Source organism: Epinephelus lanceolatus, chromosome 19 (assembly GCF_041903045.1).
Source record: "Epinephelus lanceolatus isolate andai-2023 chromosome 19, ASM4190304v1, whole genome shotgun sequence".
Classification (NCBI taxonomy): domain Eukaryota; kingdom Metazoa; phylum Chordata; class Actinopteri; order Perciformes; family Serranidae; genus Epinephelus; species Epinephelus lanceolatus.
In genome coordinates, this window is record NC_135752.1 from 41,344,019 (window position 1) to 41,362,338 (window position 18,320).

The following is an 18,320-nucleotide window of genomic DNA, read 5'->3' on the forward strand; positions in this document are numbered from 1 at the left end:
TGCGTGCAGGCTCATATGGGGTCAACATTTCTGTTATATAGCTAGGGGCCAGACCCAGATGTGCTTTAAAAGGGATCAGTAAAATCTTAAAATCAATTCTTAAACAGACAGGGAGCCAATGAAGGGCAGCAAGAATAGGGGTGATGTGATGTCGTCTGTTAAAACCAGTGAGAAGCCTAGCTGGAAACATGGAAACAAAAGACAAAGAAATACACAAATAAATAAATAAATAAATAGATAAATATGTAAATAAATGGAAATAAATAAATATGTAAATAAATAAATATAAATAAATAGATAAATATGTAAATAAATAAATTTGTAAATAAATAGAAATAGATAAATATGTAAATTAATTAATAGAAGTAAAGAACTAAGCACAGTAATGAATGAACGCAGTGCGACGGCCTGGAGGCAGTCGGGCATTAGAGAAGGTCCTGATGAGGGTTTGGTGAGACTGGTCCTACATCAGCTGCACAATGACTCTTTCACAATAAAAGCTTTTATGTAACTTGTCCCTCGTCTTCAGCACTGCATGTTACCAGAATGTCATGTGACGTACGGAGGGCGAAGGCGTAGAGTCACGGGTGGAGCTGACACCAGACGTCTCTGAACATTACAGACCTGAAATCTAACACTGATCAAACTGGATGTTGTTTCCATGGTAACCACAGTATGACAAGAAAACACAGCTGACTCGTTTAATTAATGTTGTATTTTAATTCTCACCGCTGCACAATATCAACTGTAAGTTACGTCAGATCAGGCGGCCTGTCCTCCACCTTCGTCCTCACTGCACGGTTGCTGAGACCGATATCTGCAGATGTGTTTTTCCACCCAGTTACAGAGAACATGAGGTCTCTCCTGTCGTGGGACGCACATGTTTTTTGTACTCTGACTGTGACGCCATGATGCCAGGCGCTGACATAAAATACAGCTTTTCAAAATGTCCGCAGGGCACAACAACAAAACTACATCAAGGCTGCGTTCACACCTGTTCAGTTCAGCTGAACTCACCCTGACCCCCCCCCCCCCCCCCCCAACACACACACACACACCCCAAAACAACCGGACTGAGACCTTCTTGAAGAGGTGGTCTCAGTCCGGTTACAAACGAACTGTGGTGCGGTTGGTTTGTGGTGAGAAGGTGTTCCGACCTGCAGCCCAGAAATCATTTTCCTCCATTATAAAAGAGACGTCTGTCAAACTGAGGACACACAAGTGATTTTAAAATCTGTGATGTTACAACCCTGGCTCACGGGAAGCAACACAATGAAAATGGTGGGACCAAAAACTGAATGCAAGACTGTTTGTTAGGTAAGGTAGCAGTAAGAAAACCAAAACAAAGACACAAACAGCCTGGAGTGCTGCAGGATGGCCTGCAGCTGGTGGGAGAGTGAGAGGATATGTGCATGTCAAAGTGTCCTTGGGCTGGATGCTGAAGCCCAGATTGCTCCCAATATTATATGCACCCTGTATGCACCTGACGATGCTGATTGATTGATTGATTGATTGATTGATTGATTGATTGATTGATGCTGGTGGAATTTGTTTCCAGTACAGCTCATTGAAACAGGTTCCAACATAAAGGACATTGAACATATAACATAGATATACAGACAAACACATTATCACATGAATAATTAGGCTGTGACAAAAAGAATGTTTTAAATGTTAAATGTTTTTTTATTATTGTAGGCTTCATGTATTTTGTTCAAAATAAGGCAAATACGTACATAAGAACATGAAATGACGGTGAAACACATTGATTTCGGATCGCAGTGACAGCTGACTGGACAGATAAGGCACCGGGCTAAACTAAGCCTGGTTGTTAACCTGGTCGGGAGCAGACTGAGTGCACAGAATAAATCTCCATGGCAACATATGTGCCTCTGCTTTCGAACAACCGAATCAACGCTAAGTTAAGCCAGGATAACCAACATATCCCGGCTTAATCCCTTATCTAGGTTTCGAACAACAGGGCTCAGGTCCACCACCCACAGGGTGAAGATCATGGGGGCCGGCAGGAGGACAAAGAGAAGGAGGACTCTGATGACAGTGAGGTAGAACTTGACAAGCTGTTGCTTGAGCTCAAATGCCAGGGCTCAAGGAATAGTGTTCAAATATTCAAATAGTGTTCCTATTCATACTGTTGTGTTTGTTGCTGTTGTTGTTTACTGACACCGTTACATTATATACATGAGAAAAGAGTGACAAGAAAAGAAGGGAGAAGGAGAAAAAAAAAAAACATTGTTTTTGAGCTTTTCACATTATAAACATTATAAGGGGAATGAAAAGTCATTTGACTTTGCAGTTCTTCTTTATCACGTTCTTTCATTGTGTCTTAATGTTCCAAATACAGTAAAAAATAGTTGTTTAAATAAAGTTGTTTTGAACTTGGGAAAAAAAAAAACCTCAACAGCAGGCGGCAACAACACAGGATCCTGGTCCCCAGACGCACAACATGGAAGAGGACCAGCACAACCAACCAAAACCTGTTCAAAAGGCTCTGCAGCGCCGTCATCCTCTGACACAGCGTCTTTGAACAGACTGCACAAAGTAGGATCTGCCATCGGCTCCGTCACCAACTGAGCATCATCAGGAGCAATGTCTAACCGAGGGTCAGAACTCACTTTTGGAGCAACACAAACTCGGCTCCCAGCTAGATCATTTCCAAGGAGCAACGAAACAACATCATTTGGAAGCAACTTCACCAGATACCAAGTCAGAGTTCAGTGTGAGTTTGTGTAGGGGTAGGGCAAAAATCTCAATACCAAACCCCTTAACCAAAGCATAGGAACCAAGAAAAGACTGGTCACTATATGGGAGAGCATCACAGTCTGAAAAGCTCCAGTGTCTCGCCATATTCTTTTAGAGCCAACTCCCTGTGCCGTTGCTGGATTGCAGCCTCAGATGCAACAGGGGACACAGGCATGACAAACTCAGCTGCTGGAGGAGACGGTTTCAACACGCCTCTACTCATAAGCTCTTTTTTAATCGAATCTTTAATGTTCTTTTTCAGCTTTTTATCATCATTAGAAATTTCAATACCATAGCTAGATGCCAGCTGAAGAAGTTTTTCTTTGGTGAACTCTTCGAGAATGTCTTCACAGGGCTGTGCAAGGAAATCATCAAGAGTTGCCACTGTTTCAGCAAAGTTTGCTTGACAAGTTTCACTGCCTTAAGGGACACATATAAAGCAATCAAACACACAAATGGGGCTTCACACAAAGCAACCACTGCTGCTCGTTTAGCTATGCATACAGCACAAAACACAAGACGGGTCCAACACAGCACACAGCTGACACAAAGTGGCTACACTACCATCCACCAAAGTAGACAACTATTACACTTCAAGCCAGCAAGGCAGCACAAAAGATTACTTGCCCCACACAAGCACAGAATTGAGCCTGCTAGTAATCAGGGTTATGCACAAGGTCACAGAAACACTCAGGGTAATATTCATCTACACAAGCCCACACTGAGCTCAACACAGAAGCCACTAAACACACTAAAGTTAGGATCATGGACCCAACACAGTGCCACTCCTGGCACAACTCACCTAACTTCACACAAATGCTCTCTCTTCCCTCCCTCCAGACAAACAAACAGGGAGCATGGCTGTCAAGTTCAAACCACAAAACCAGTGCAACACAGAGCAGAGTGGAGCAACCCTGGACACCTGCCTCACTAGACTAAAACCTAAGTATCTTCTGAGGTTACCAGGCTTGAGGCGGCTTTAAACGCAAAAACCAAAGCTCCACAGAAAGCCAAAACACAGCCAACTGCAGAAACTTGGAGCGTGCCCCTACCCAGGATACCCTCGAAAACAAAAAAAGGAAAAACAACAAAAGAGTGAACCGTTGGAAGGACCAAAGTCCAGCTGGAACACTCACCCTACATAACCAGGGAGCTCTAGCACTGAAATGTGTGGCCTACAGATGACAACCATACTCGCCAAACCAAACCCAAACCAGAAAGGAGAGAAGCACACAGCCACCACACTCCAGCAAGCAACAAAGGAACACCAAGGAACCAACAGAAACCTAGGGGAAAATGATCAGAAATGGACGAGCCACCATTATGTTACAACCCTGGCTCACGGGAAGCAACACAATGAAAATGGTGGGACCAAAAACTGAATGCAAGACTGTTTGTTAGGTAAGGTAGCAGTAAGAAAACCAAAACAAAGAGACAAACAGCCTGGAGTGCTGCAGGATGGCCTGCAGCTGGTGGGAGAGTGAGAGAGAGAGAGAGAGAGAAGGAGGTGTGGCTTGCCTTTTAAATCTGGGGGTCATGTGACCACAGGCTGCTTCGGGGGGGGGGGGTGACAGCCGAGCACAGCTGAACACAGCTGACTTCCTGTTTAGCGCTCCGCTAACTTCAATGGAGATAAAATGGTTTAATCTCGCAGCTCTTTAGACTTTCCAAACGTCATCAGACTGAACAGATCAAATCGTGATCATGAGACGAGTCGTCTCTCAGGAGCTGTGACACTCAAAACATGTATCCACACAGACCTCTCTTTTATGATGTGAGTCAATGGGAAAAGTCTTTTTGGGCATCACGTGATGTCATACCACTGTTTGGCCACTACAAAAAATTGGCCTCAAAGCGTGGTTGACCTCCTGTGGGCCAGTGTCAAGTTATTATCATACATCTGTGACACAAACAACAGGTGACGAAGGAAACACAGAACAATGGAGCGACAGTGAAGTCCAGGTTTACTGAGCAGATACGTGATGGAGGAAACAAAACCTGATTTTGACTCGTCAAAGCAAAAGTGACGTTCCTGTGCCAAATGTCAGCTGGCTCACAGTCTGATTTACAGTTGTCCGACAAAAGTTAAAAAGCAGCACAACGTTTGTGCTTCGTGCTCCAGTGAAAGGCTTCAGTCGTCTCCACAGCTCTGCCCAAAGTTTTGTATGGTCATATTTAGTGTAATCTCCACAGACAGCTGCATACATGTTTTAACTTATCAACTGTATCTTTACTGACTGATCAGCTCACAGTCCATCTGTGAGCAACCAACTGACTCTATTTAGAACCAAGATGGCCGCTTCGGGACTTCGCTCTCTCCTTCTCCTGGTTTAGTTAGATTTTTTAGCTTTCTGCTGCCCCTCACTGGTCACCTTCACCAGAGAGGAACTCCCACACATTGATCAGTCCTGCACTGGTGCTGGTGAGGCTACGGCAGCGGAGATTACGCGCTCTGCTCCCGTCTATACACCTGGCAAATGTCCACTCTCTGGCAAATAAGATGGAGGAGTTGCTGCTGCTCACTCATAAAAACTCAGACTTAAGCACATCTGCCGCCCTGTGTTTCACCGAATCGTAATTTTCATCAATGAAATCCACACTGGTCGTCTGCAACATAACAGAACTCTACAGGTGAGCGATGTTGAAAATATTTCTGTTGAGCAACTCTTCAAACTGTTGAAACATAAATCAGGCTTCACAGGACGGCACGTCAGCGTTTGGATCAGCCGTGTGAATGCAAACAGGATAAAACCCCCGACAGGGTGCAGCTATCAGGAAGTCCTCACAGCTGTTGATACTGGAAACACTTGTGAAGAGCTTAACTTAAGTTTTAAGAAGCTAAACAGACGAAAGAGAAGAGCATACTCTTGGCAGCAGCAGCCATGGTCTTTATTTCAACTCTGGTTAACAACAACAACCAACAGTCAGCAGCGCCCTCTGCTGACTAGTGCGCAAGTGCAGCTCAAATTATCACAATAAACTGGCTTATGCCACAACACTCACTTTTCTTTGGAACATAAATGTTGAGGTCTGGAAGCTGTTATCTAGAAGTCGTTTGGTTGTGTCTCGTTACAGGGTTCCTACAGTTTAACACAGGTTTGGAAAGTCTGTAAGGATCTGTGGGAACTCTGTGTGAAAGGACTGAAGGTGAAGCTCACAATGTGGACAGACTTTTATTCATATAAACCATCAGAGTAACGTGGGGCTGCGCAGGCTGACCCTGTGTGTTGCTGTCTGGAGGCAGACCTGGTGCATCCCTCTGTTCGTCTGAACGGATGGGGGGCGCTGGTGTGAGACGTAGGTCTGGACAGGATGTGGTCTTTCCTCTGTTCGTACAGCTGCTGCAGGATCACACCCTGCTGCTGCTCCCTCTCCTCCTGAGCTCTCTGCTCACTGCGGCGCCGCTGCTGAGCCTCGATCTGAGCCTTCAGGTCGGCCTGGTACGCCTCGGAGCTCTGCTTCTGACTGAGAGGACCAACACAGACCAGGACTGTAACTGACGGATACATTCAGTGATCAATCAACAGTGTCACACTGAAAGGAGAATTACCACCTTACCAATTCTGTTCCTGAGATATGACGTTAAACATGATGATGTCACAGTCAAGCTGACCTTTGACCTTTGACCTTCATTATTTTATCCTGTTTGACATTTGTGTGTAGTCGGGTTGCAGCCATGTACCAGCGATATTTACCGTGATATGAAAGTTATCATAACGTGTACATTTACTTATCTACGATACTGGAAGAAAAAAAATCCAACTGTTCGTTCAATCTCTCCGTTATTTGAGTTTTTTTCTCATTAGAGATTTTAACACAAACGTCCACTGACAAAATGTTTCAAGTTTCAGTTCTTGCAGTAAAATATCTGTTCAACCATTTCTGTGATACTCTCTGAGATGGTTATCGTACTGTGAGTCTCACACTGTTGCAGCCCATGTGCGACATTTTGTCATAATTAATGATCATGACCTGAGTTATGGCCAAAACCACGTTTTGTGAGGTCACAGTAACCTAAGTGCATCATGTAAAAAAAGTGCTGGGATGAAGCACCCTGCCAACGCTTTTCTCTGGAGGGACTGTTTTTATCTTTGATGGCCAGAAGACAAAGGAGGGGGTGTCAGTGTCTGTGATATATCGTCTCATATCCATCACAGGCCTCATAAACTGGCCTTTAGCACTACCGTAAGAAACCTCGGAGTAACATTTGATCAAGATTTGTCTTTTAATTCTCATTTAAAACAAACCTCACGGACTGCATTTTTTCATCTACGTAATATTGCGAAAATTAGGCCTATCCTGACCCGAAAAGATGCAGAAAAATTGGTCCACGCTTTTGTTACCTCAAGGCTGGATTACTGTAACTCTCTATTATCAGGTAGCTCTAGTAAGTCCTTAAAAACTCTCCAGCTAATTCAGAATGCAGCAGCACGTGTACTAACAGGAACTAAGAAACAAGATCATATTTCTCCTGTTTTAGCTTCTCTGCACTGGCTCCCTGTAAAATCCAGAATTGAATTTAAAATCCTACTGTTAACTTATAAAGCTCTAAATGGTCAAGCTCCGTCATATCTTAGAGAGCTCATAGTGCCATATTATCCCACCAGAACACTGCGCTCTGAGAACGCAGGGTTAACTCGTGGTCCCTAAAGTCTCCAAAAGTAGATCAGGAGCCAGAGCCTTCAGCTATCAGGCTCCTCTCCTGTGGAATCATCTTCCTGTTACGGTCCGGGAGGCAGACACCGTCTCCACATTTAAGACTAGACTTAAGACTTTCCTCTTTGATAAAGCTTATAGTTAGGGCTGGCTCAGGCTTGCCCTGTACCAGCCCCTAGTTAGGCTGACTTAGGCCTAGTCTGCCGGAGGACTAGGGGTGGGAATCTTTGGGCACCTCATGATTCGATTACGATTACGATTCAGGGGCTACGATTCGATTATAAAACGATTATTGATGCATCTTTAATTTATGTATATTGATGCACTTTTTCACAACACACATTTCTTTTTGTCTCACTGAATAAGCATTCAACACTTGCAATTTTTAAAAACAGTGCATTTGTAATAAGAAAGAGTTGAATTCATTTCCATTATATTTTATTAAACATATAAATGGAAATGCTTGCAAACTGGAAAGTTACAACTTCGTTGTACGGAACCAAAGGTAACAACAGGTATCTTAAATCACAAGATAAAATGCGCAGTTTGAGTAACAAATGATTCGGTGGCGACAGACGTCCACGCATCACATGTAACCGCGTTCCTGCCTGCCTGCCTTCAACAGTGAGGCCATGACTTCTGTTTTGGTTTGATGGTAGAGTGTCGGTGAAATAGCGTCGGGATGGGATGGTGTATCTGGGCTCCAGTGTATGCAGCAGTGCTCGAAATCCCTGATTTTCCACGACAGAATAAGGACGCAAATCCTTGGCAATAAATGCTGCGACAGCCTTCGTAATTCGCTTCGCTTTTTCCGATGAGGGTGGCAGCTTTCTAATTGCTTCCTCGATTGTTCTCTGGTCGGTAGCGCCACTAGTTGCGGCAGCAACAACAGCCTGCCGTCTCCTCCGTCAGGTGGAATCGAGTTACATGGCTTCTCATGTTTGTTGTGTTGCCAAAGTATTTTATTTTAGCACGACACAGCTTACATATAACGTGGCTCTTGTCCAGTTCGCTTCCGCCGTCAACGTTGTAGAAGCCGAAGTATTTCCACACATCTGCTTTTAAATCAGAAGAAGCTGTTCAGCTCTCACGGCGAGGTGGGTAGCGGTCAGCCATGTTTGTTTTCCTCTGTGCGCGTGTCGGCGTGTCTGCTCCAGGTGCGCATCCCAAAGTGTCCCGGAGATGACACGTACCGCGCTTCTTAGTTCCGCATTATTTAGACGAACCTTCTGTATTACTCTAATTAACAGATTTAAATAATCGAAATTTGGACGTTTGTGAATCGATTCAGATTCGTCCACGTCCGAATCGCGATGCATCTAAGAATCGGAAATTTCCCCCACCCCTATGGGGGACCCCCCTATAATACACCAGGCACCTTCTCTCTCTGTCTCTCTCTCTCTGTCTCATTGTGTCATATGGATTACTGTTAATTTATTATGCTGATCTGTTCTGTACGACATCTATTGCACGTCTGTCCGTCCTGGAAGAGGGATCCCTCCTCAGTTGCTCTTCCTGAGGTTTCTACCGTTTTTTCCCCGTTAAAGGGGTTTTTTTGGGGAGTTTTTCCTGATCAGCTGTGAGGGTCATAAGGACAGAGGGATGTCGTATGCTGTAAAGCCCTGTGAGGCAAATTGTGATTTGTGATATTGGGCTTTATAAATAAAATTGATTGATTGATTGATTGATTGATAAACTGAATCCAACTGAAATCATGTGGCGGCAGAATTTGTGACATCATCAAACATCAAACAGTCCAAATAAACAATAATCAGATCTGATCTACAGCCTGATCAGAGAGCGTGTCCTGGACTCACCATCTCCTGTCCTCCTCCTCCATCAGCTTCATCTCCTCCATCACTCTGTTCAGCTCGTCTCTCTCTGCAGACAGCTCTGCCTGTTTCTGTGTGTTCAGGTCCACTGCAACACACACACACACACACACACACACACACACACACAAAACTAAGGAACTACTTTCAGCAGCGGAGTAATAATTACATCTGACAGAGAGCGTGTCTCTTACGTTTGTGTTGGATCTGCAGACGTCGAGCCTCCACCACCTCCTCCATCAGTCTGTTTCTGGCCTCTCGCTGCAGTCGGCTCTGCTCCTCTCTTTTAGCCCAAACCTCCTTCAGTTTCTCCTCCATCAGCTGCTCCGTCTCCTCCTCCTCCCTCCTCTGCTTCTGCAGCTCCTCAGACAAATACTGCTGGTACCTCCACTGCTCCTCACGCAGCTCAGCCTGAACAACACAGAGTACAGCGGGGAGGTCGACATGTTTCAGATATTCAAAAACAGGCTGCTCCTCCATCAGCTTTTAGCAAGCAGGCTCACGCTGTGTGGTGGCGAGCCCAAAATGTCTGTCAGGAGGTCAGCTGGGGACGGTTGTTACACAGTCAGTCCACATGTTATAGTCCACATGGTCTCAGGTGTTTTTGATTATACACACACACACACACACACACATTGCTTGTTGTATCTAAACAGTAACGTACTTCATCCATCTGTTCCAGTCTCACTGTTTCATTTCATGTTATATTCATAATGAACTGTTGTGAAACAGTAGCTTTATAAAGGTTTGATTTTTTTCAGCACTTTAACCTCCTTCATATTATTTCTCATGACAGAGGATCCTCCTGGAGTAACTTTACATGGGAGGCTGAGCAGTGTGACGCTAACGGTAAAAACTAAAAGACTCAAAAGCTCCTTTTTTTTTTTTTTTTTGAAACCCTATCATTGACTCTGGGGACCACCTGCCCCCCCCCCACAGTGACAGTCTGTGATGGGGTTGGCTGTCACAGTGTGTCAGAGAGTCTTTGATGGTTAATCACAGGTAAAGTCTGGGATTTACCTTCTTGTGAGCAGCTTCCTGTTTGTCATCAGTTTCCTGTTGGAGCAGCGTCTGCAGGATGTTCATGTCCAGCTGCAGCTCGTCCTGCTGCTCTCGAGCCAGACGCTTCATCTTCAGCCGCAGACACTGATCCAGCTGCCGCCGTCTGCCCTGCTGCTGCTGCAGCATCGTCTGCTGCTGGCGCTGCTGCTGCAGCCGCTGCATCTGCTGCTGCTGCAGCTGGTGGAGACAAGATGAGACTCATCTGCGGGGTATTCCAGGTAGGAGGTTCAACAAACTCTGAGTCTAACCCTGAACTCTGAGTTGATTTACCCTGAGATGGGAAACTCTGAGTTACCGGTTCCAGAACAGCTGATCTGAGTTAGTTCAGTCAACTCTGAGTATGTTCACTCTGAGTTAAGCCGACAATAAAAAGCCATCATCAATGGAGCTCCGACTCCACGATTCACCATGGCAACAGGTAAATAAAAGACAGCGCCTCCATTTTAATCCAGTGGATGTAGAGATATTAATGCATGTGTAGCAGACGGTGCACGTTTATCTTTAAAAGAAGAGCCTGAGTCAGAGCGAGGAAAGTGTCAATAAGTTAACCATAAAGTTAATAAAAAAGTTTACTCATCATTTATCAGACTTACATTTCCTTAATGAAGATAAAGTGGTGGAATCTGACTGTGTATCAGGCTGTAGATACATTACATTATATTAATAATATATAATAATATATTTGTTCAGATTTAATCTGATGGGGAAAAACACAGGAGGAAGATTTAAAACATATAGGCTAGGCTATAGATCAAAGACATAAAGACATGACTGTAAACTCACAGTCTGACCCAGTAATAATATGTTTGGTGATTTGCACTTGAAAAGACGTTGAGGTTAAAATACAGTAGATTTTAAAATGTTGCACATCTATTTGTATCTTGACTCAACAGCATTCAGTGACTTTATTTCAGCTACAAATGTAGTAAATGTAAAGACAGTGAAATGCTGCACCATTGCTCACTCAGAAATATGAACATATAATCCCCAATATTAGGCTATAGGAATTATGTTCCATCAGTGCGACCAGTGACATCAGTGACAGAGATCATTAGTCATTGATACTACGTGTCTAAAGCTTCATACCCATTTTTAACATTTAAATAATTAGACCTACACATTATGTGCAATAAACATTTGGGAGCTGCTCTAACAGACTGACAGTCTGATCCTTGTGCACAGTGTTATAAAAATAATAAATATAAAAAGGACAGAGGTTTGATTCTGAGCTGAAGGTGAATTCTCGCTGTGTAATATTTGAATGTAAAGACAAAAACTGATGTCCAAAGAAATGACTGATGTGCATAAATTCAGCAACTTAAGACAGTCCTGAGTAACAAACTAATATCCAGCAGGATTTAGACTGTGACAGACGGTAAATCTCCGCTAATGAATGCGCTTCCATACAAGCTTTGACACGGACTGAATGAATGAGGAAATGAAACAGCGTGTAAGAGGGAGGAGACAGAGGAAAACCTAACCAGCGAGCAGGTTAGGTTCACAGACTCAGTTGCCATGGTGATTGACTCAGAGTTTGATTTACCTCTCTTTCTGGAACTGACTTTTGGTAATAGTTTTTAAAGACAATGAAACATTTGGTAATAGTTTTTAAAGAGAATGAAACTTTTGGTAAAAGTTTTTAATGAGAATTAAACTTTTTGTAATAGTTTTTAATGAGAATGAAACTTGCTGTAATAGTTTTTAATGAGAATGAAACTTTTTGTAAAACTTTTTAATGAGAATAAAACATTTGGTAATAGTTTTTAAAGAGAATGAAACTTTTGGTAAAAGTTTTTAAGGAGAATTAAACTTTTTTAAATAGTTTTCAAGGAGAATGAAACTTTTTGTAATAGTTTTTAAAGAGAATGAAACTTTTTGTAATAATTTTAAAAGAGAGTGGAACTTTGTGTAATAGTTTTTAATGAGAGTGAAACTTTTTGTAATAGTTTTTAAAGAGAATGAAACTTTTTGCAATAGTTTTTAATGAGAATGAAACTTTAGGTAATAGGTTTTAATGGGAATGAAACTTTTGTAATAGTTTTTAAAGAGAATGAAACTTTTGGTGATAGTTTTTAATGGGAATGAAACTTTTGGTGATAGTTTTTAATGAGAATGAAACTTTAGGTAATAGGTTTTAATGGGAATGAAACTTTTGTAATAGTTTTTAAAGAGAATGAAACTTTTGGTGATAGTTTTTAAAGAGAATGAAACTTTTGGTAATAGTTTTTAATGAGAATCAAACTTTTGGTGATAGTTTTTAAAGAGAATGAAACTTTTTATAATAGTTTTTAATGGGAATGAAACTTTTGTAATAGTTTTTAATGAGAATGAAACTTTTTGTAATAGTTTTTAAAGAGAATGAAACTTTTGGTGATAGTTTTTAAAGAGAATGAAACTTTTTGTAATAGTTTTTAATGAGAATGAAACTTTTGGTGATAGTTTTTAATGAGAATGAAACTTTTTATAATAGTTTTTAAAGAGAAAGAAACTTTTTGTAATAGTTTTTAAAGAGAATGAAACTTTTTGTAATAGTTGTTAATGAGAATGAAACTTTTGGTAATAGTTTTTAATGAGAATGAAACTTTTGGTGATAGTTTTTAATGAGAATGAAACTTTTGGTAATACTTTTTAATGAGAGTGAAACTTTTTGTAATAGTTTTTAATGAGAATGAAACTTTTGGTGATAGTTTTTAATGAGAATGAAACTTTTGGTAATAGTTTTTAATGAGAATGAAACTTTTGGTGATAGTTTTTAATGAGAATGAAACTTTTGGTAATACTTTTTAATGAGAGTGAAACTTTTGGTAATAGTTTTTAATGAGAATGAAACTTTTGGTAATAGTTTTTAATGAGAATCAAACTTTTGGTAATACTTTTTAATGAGAGTGAAACTTTTTGTAATAGTTTTTAATGAGAATGAAACTTTTTGTAATAGTTTTTAATGAGAATGAAACTTTTGGTGATAGTTTTTAATGAGAATGAAACTTTTGGTAAAAGTTTTTAAGGAGAATTAAACTTTTTTTAACAGTTTTCAAGGAGAATGAAACTTTTTGTAATAGTTTTTAAAGAGAATGAAACTTTTTGTAATAATTTTAAAAGAGTGTGGAACTTTGTGTAATAGTTTTTAATGAGAATGAAACTTTTTGCAATAGTTTTTAATGAGAATGAAACTTTTTGTAATAGTTGTTAATGAGAATGAAACTTTAGGTAATAGTTTTTAATGGGAATGAAACTTTTGTAATAGTTTTTAATGAGAATGAAACTTTTGGTAATAGTTTTTAAAGAGAATGAAACTTTTGGTAATAGTTTTTAAAGAGAATGAAACTTTTGGTAAAAGTTTTTAATGAGAATGAAACTTTTGGTGATTGTTTTTAATGAGAATGAAACTTTTGGTAATAGTTTTTAATAAGAGTGAAACTTTTTGTAATAGTTTTTAAAGAGAATGAAACTTTTTGTAATAGTTTTTAATGAGAATGAAACTTTTGGTCATAGGTTTTAATGAGAATTAAACTTTTTGTAATAGTTTTTAATGAGAATCAAACTGTTGGTAATAGTTTTTAATGAGAATGGAACTTTTTGTAATAGTTTTTAAAGACAATGAAACTTTTTGTAATAATTTTAAAAGAGTGTGGAACTTTGTGTAATAGTTTTTAATGAGAATGAAACTTTTTGTAATAGTTTTTAAAGAGAATGAAACTTTTTGCAATAGTTTTTAATGGGAATGAAACTTTTGTAATAGTTTTTAATGAGAATGAAACTTTTGGTAATAGTTTTTAAAGAGAATGAAACTTTTGGTAAAAGTTTTTAACGAGAATGAAACTTTTGGTGATTGTTTTTAATGAGAATGAAACTTTTGGTAATAGTTTTTAATAAGAGTGAAACTTTTTGTAATAGTTTTTAAAGAGAATGAAACTTTTTGTAATAGTTTTTAATGAGAATGAAACTTTTGGTCATAGGTTTTAATGAGAGTGAAACTTTTTGTAATAGTTTTTAATGAGAATCAAACTTTTGGTGATAGTTTTTAATGAGAATGAAACTTTTTATAATAGTTTTTAATGAGAAAGAAACTTTTTGTAATAGTTTTTAAAGAGAATGAAACTTTTTGTAATAGTTTTTAATGAGAATGAAACTTTTGGTAATAGTTTTTAATGAGAATGAAACTTTTGGTGATTGTTTTTAATGAGAATGAAACTTTTGGTAATAGTTTTTAATAAGAGTGAAACTTTTTGTAATAGTTTTTAAAGAGAATGAAACTTTTTGTAATAGTTTTTAATGAGAAAGAAACTTTTGGTCATAGGTTTTAATGAGAATGAAACTTTTTGTAATAGTTTTTAATGAGAATCAAACTGTTGGTAATAGTTTTTAATGAGAATGAAACTTTTTGTAATAGTTTTTAAAGACAATGAAACTTTTTGTAATAGTTTTTAATGAGAATGAAACTTTTTGTAATAGTTTTTAATGAGAATGAAACTTTTGGTAATAGGTTTTAATGAGAATGAAACTTTTTGTAATAGTTTTTAAAGAGAATGAAACTTTTTGTAGTAGTTTTTAATGACAATGAAACTTTTCGTAACAGTTTTGAATGAAAATAAAACTTTTTACTCGTGCCATTCAATTTTTTTTTTGAAAAGGCATTGTGGTGTGCCTCACGTTTTACAGGGTGCAAAACACTTCCTGCGTGATCAGGGCCTGATTCTGTTAATGACACAGTCAACACAGGTGGGGTCAGGTGACTGCGGTTACCTCTAATTAAGCCCATACTGACAGTGAACATGCAGGATATTTCTGCTCTGACATGATCAACTTCTCCTCCATATTGATCACAGACTGATATTTACTGAGGAAGATAAAGATATCTGTCAGCTGTGATTGGTTGGTCCTCGTCACATGATGTGTGGTGCAAGCTGTTGCAGTCCAAAAGTTGATCACTGTTTACCTCAGGGTGCAGCAGTCGCGGCCTGAAGAACAGACGCTCACATACGCATGTGCGCCGCACTGAAAACAGTGACTGTGAGGGCGCAAACAACGCGTCATGTGTACGGGTCCTGGTAGTGCGGCTCCTTTACTGCAGGATCGTGTTGCTGATGTATGTGATGATGTGTCACACTGAGTACTGACCATGAGCGCAGCCTCCTCTGCTCTCAGCTCCCTGCTCCTCTGTCTCTGCTGCTCCGCCTCGTCCATCTGACTCCTGATGACGTCCAGCTGCTTCCTGTTCCTCTGCTGCTGTCTCTGCGCTCTCTCCGTCTCTCTGTCCACTTTGCCTCGTCTGTCCGCCTCCCACAGCTCATCAAACATCCTCTCTTCCTGCTGCTGCAGCCGCCGCTGCTCCTGTCCGCTCCTCACCTGAGCTGCTCGCTCCTGACACACCTGCTGCTCTCTGCGCCGCATCAGCTCACTGCGCAGCTCCTCGCACTGACCCCTGACCAGCAGGAACCAGAACTCACATCAACGTACTGAAGTTACAGTACTGCATTCATACTGTGTAGTGTGAGGTTCTTATTGTGACAGTCTGTGAGGCTTTTATTGTGACAGTCTGTGAGGCTTTTATTGTGACAGTCTGTGAGGTTTTAATTGTGAAAGTGTGAGGCTTTTATTGTGACAGTCTGTGAGGCTCTTATTATGACAGTCTGTGAGGCTTTTATTGTGACAGTCTGTGAGGTTTTAATTGTGAAAGTGTGAGGCTTTTATTGTGACAGTCTGTGAGGCTCTTATTGTGACAGTCGGTGAGGTTTTAATTGTGAAAGTGTGTGAGGCTTTTATTGTGACAGTCTGTGAGGCTCTTATTGTGACAGTCTGTGAGGCTTTTATTGTGACAGTCTGTGAGGCTCTTATTGTGACAGTCTGTGAGGCTTTTATTGTGACAGTCTGTGAGGTTTTAATTGTGAAAGTGTGTGAGGCTTTTATTGTGACAGTCTGTGAGGCTCTTATTGTGACAGTTTGTGAGGCTCTTATTGTGACAGTCTGTGAGGCTCTTATTGTGACAGTTTGTGAGGCTCTTATTGTGACAGGTGTGTTTACCTGAAGAGCTGCTCCAGTTTGTCTGAGACCAGCTGCTGTCTGTCTCTTTCTCTCCTGTCTCTCAGTGTCTTCACCTGTTGTCTCATCTTCGCTTGTCTCTCCACCAAAGTCTCTGTCTTCTCCTCCATCTCCTGCAGGAGCTGCTGCTCCTCCGTCTCCAACAGGACACGCAGCCTGGGGACAGACAGGTGGGGACAGACAGAGTAACTGTACACTGTGATATTGCTTCTTTTGCTCCAGTAAAGATCTGAGAACTCGTGCCCGCTGTAGAGAGACATTATGAGACCAGACGAGGTAAAAGTGTCCCTCCACAGACGAACCTGTCCCTCCTCTCGTCCACGTGGACCTTCTGTTGGTCCAGAGCAGCTCGGACTTGTCTCTCGATGGTTCCTGTCAGGAAACGGCGCTCTGAACTCTTCAGCCATGAAGTCTTGATGTCGCAGCTCCGCTGGGACTTAGCGAAGTCCAGGACTTTGTCTCGAGCAGCGTCCTGTTTCTGTCTGTCCAGGATCAGCTGGTCCGCAGGTCTCTGGGACGGGAACTTTGCTCTCTGTGACAAAACAAAGACATTCATTATTATCTGAGATTTGAATTAACTACTACAGGAGGACTGTCCCGTCCTGTCCACACCCACCAATCATGTCCCGTCCTGTCCACACCCACCAATCATGTCCCGTCCTGTCCGCACCCACCAATCATGTCCCGTCCTGTCCACACCCACCAATCATGTCCCGTCCTATCCGCACCCACCAATCATGTCCCGTCCTATCCGCACCCACCAATCATGTCCCGTCCTGTCCGCACCCACCAATCATGTCCCGTCCTATCCGCACCCACCAATCATGTCCCGTCCTATCCGCACCCACCAATCATGTCCCGTCCTATCCGCACCCACCAATCATGTCCCATCCTGTCCGCACCCACCAATCATGTCCCGTCCTGTCCGCACCCACCAATCATGTCCCGTCCTGTCCGCACCCACCAATCATGTCTGTATAAAACTTGTTCAGAAGACAAAGACTTTAATAACTCAATGAGCACCACGTTAGCTTTAAATTATTAAATAATATAAAATCATATGATGCATGTTAATAAATATAAATGTATTTGTGATTTATTTTCTCGTCTGTATCTATTAGTATTTCTGTAACTGAATTTATGCACAATAAAGACAGTTGGGAAAAAAACACTTCCACTGTTATGCCGTTGCTACGGCAACAGCTTTGGTCCCTGTTTACTTCCTGTCAGCTGATGCATCAACAAACATTCCGACAGGAAACACAGAGACGCATTTAAGGTTCATGTTGCCACGTTACAAAAGACATTTAACAAAACCTAATTCAAGTCAACCAGCTGCAGAGGACACAACATGAATCCACCCACAGTCTGTTAGCTCCATGCTAACTCATAATGGGAGTTATCATAAACGCGCTAACGCAAATTAGCATCGCGAGAACACGATCGTAATAAACGGTTTGAGTTCACCTGAACATTTAACAACATGTTTGATCTCATTTACAGACATGGCGTCCTCTGCTCTGCTGATGACGTCACACTGTCAGCTCGGTACTGCTGTTACTGTGATCCCCGTGGACTGTTTGTCCGGTCCCGTCCCTCGTGATGAGTGGAGCGTGTCGGTGTCTCACCACGGCCACGGAGTGAGGCGTCGGTCCCGTTATCTCCCGACATCTTGTTCTTCTTTGACTCAGCAGCATTTTAAACAGCTGATCTTCAGTCTCTCTGCAGTCACACACACGGGCTGCACGTAGCCATGGTAACCACAAACACACCTGGACTAACTTCCGTTTCCGTTTTTCCTTAGGGGCCTTTCTTTAGGCTACTTATCTTTACTCTTAATATTAAATGTGTTTTATTAATTTACAGTTTCTGGCTATGATAAATGGTTTTAAAGAAAACGTGCCATGTTTTAGATTCAAATCTGCGGTAAGATAAATACAAACATTTAAATTTGTGTGTCCCTCCACTAAG

The 18,320-nt window shown here is 41.2% G+C and overlaps 1 protein-coding gene across 1 annotated transcript; it reads right to left on the reverse strand.

The window, feature by feature from the left end:
* Positions 1–1,098: 1,098 nt before the first annotated feature.
* cfap53 (cilia and flagella associated protein 53) lies at positions 1,099–18,113 on the reverse strand. The gene is made up of 8 exons (XM_033647492.2): positions 17,978–18,113; positions 16,652–16,881; positions 16,332–16,505; positions 15,429–15,732; positions 10,269–10,487; positions 9,443–9,659; positions 9,234–9,336; positions 1,099–6,225 (listed from the first exon to the last, which is right to left on the reverse strand). Exons 1-8 carry the CDS (start codon positions 18,044–18,046, stop codon positions 5,934–5,936), a joined length of 1,608 nt encoding a protein of 535 aa, XP_033503383.1. The 5' UTR covers positions 18,047–18,113; the 3' UTR covers positions 1,099–5,933.
* Positions 18,114–18,320: the final 207 nt, after the last annotated feature.

Bases quoted from the DNA above. Each gene is read 5' to 3' on its own strand.
- cfap53 (XM_033647492.2), bottom strand. From the start codon at position 18,046: ATGCTGCTGAGTCAAAGAAGAACAAGATGTCGGGAGATAACGGGACCG. The intron at 15,733-16,331 runs GTAAACACACCT...CCTGCTGGTCAG, and splicing joins AAACTGGAGCAGCTCTTCAG to GGGTCAGTGCGAGGAGCTGC. The intron at 9,660-10,268 runs GTAAATCCCAGA...TGTGTTGTTCAG, and splicing joins AGGAAGCTGCTCACAAGAAG to GCTGAGCTGCGTGAGGAGCA.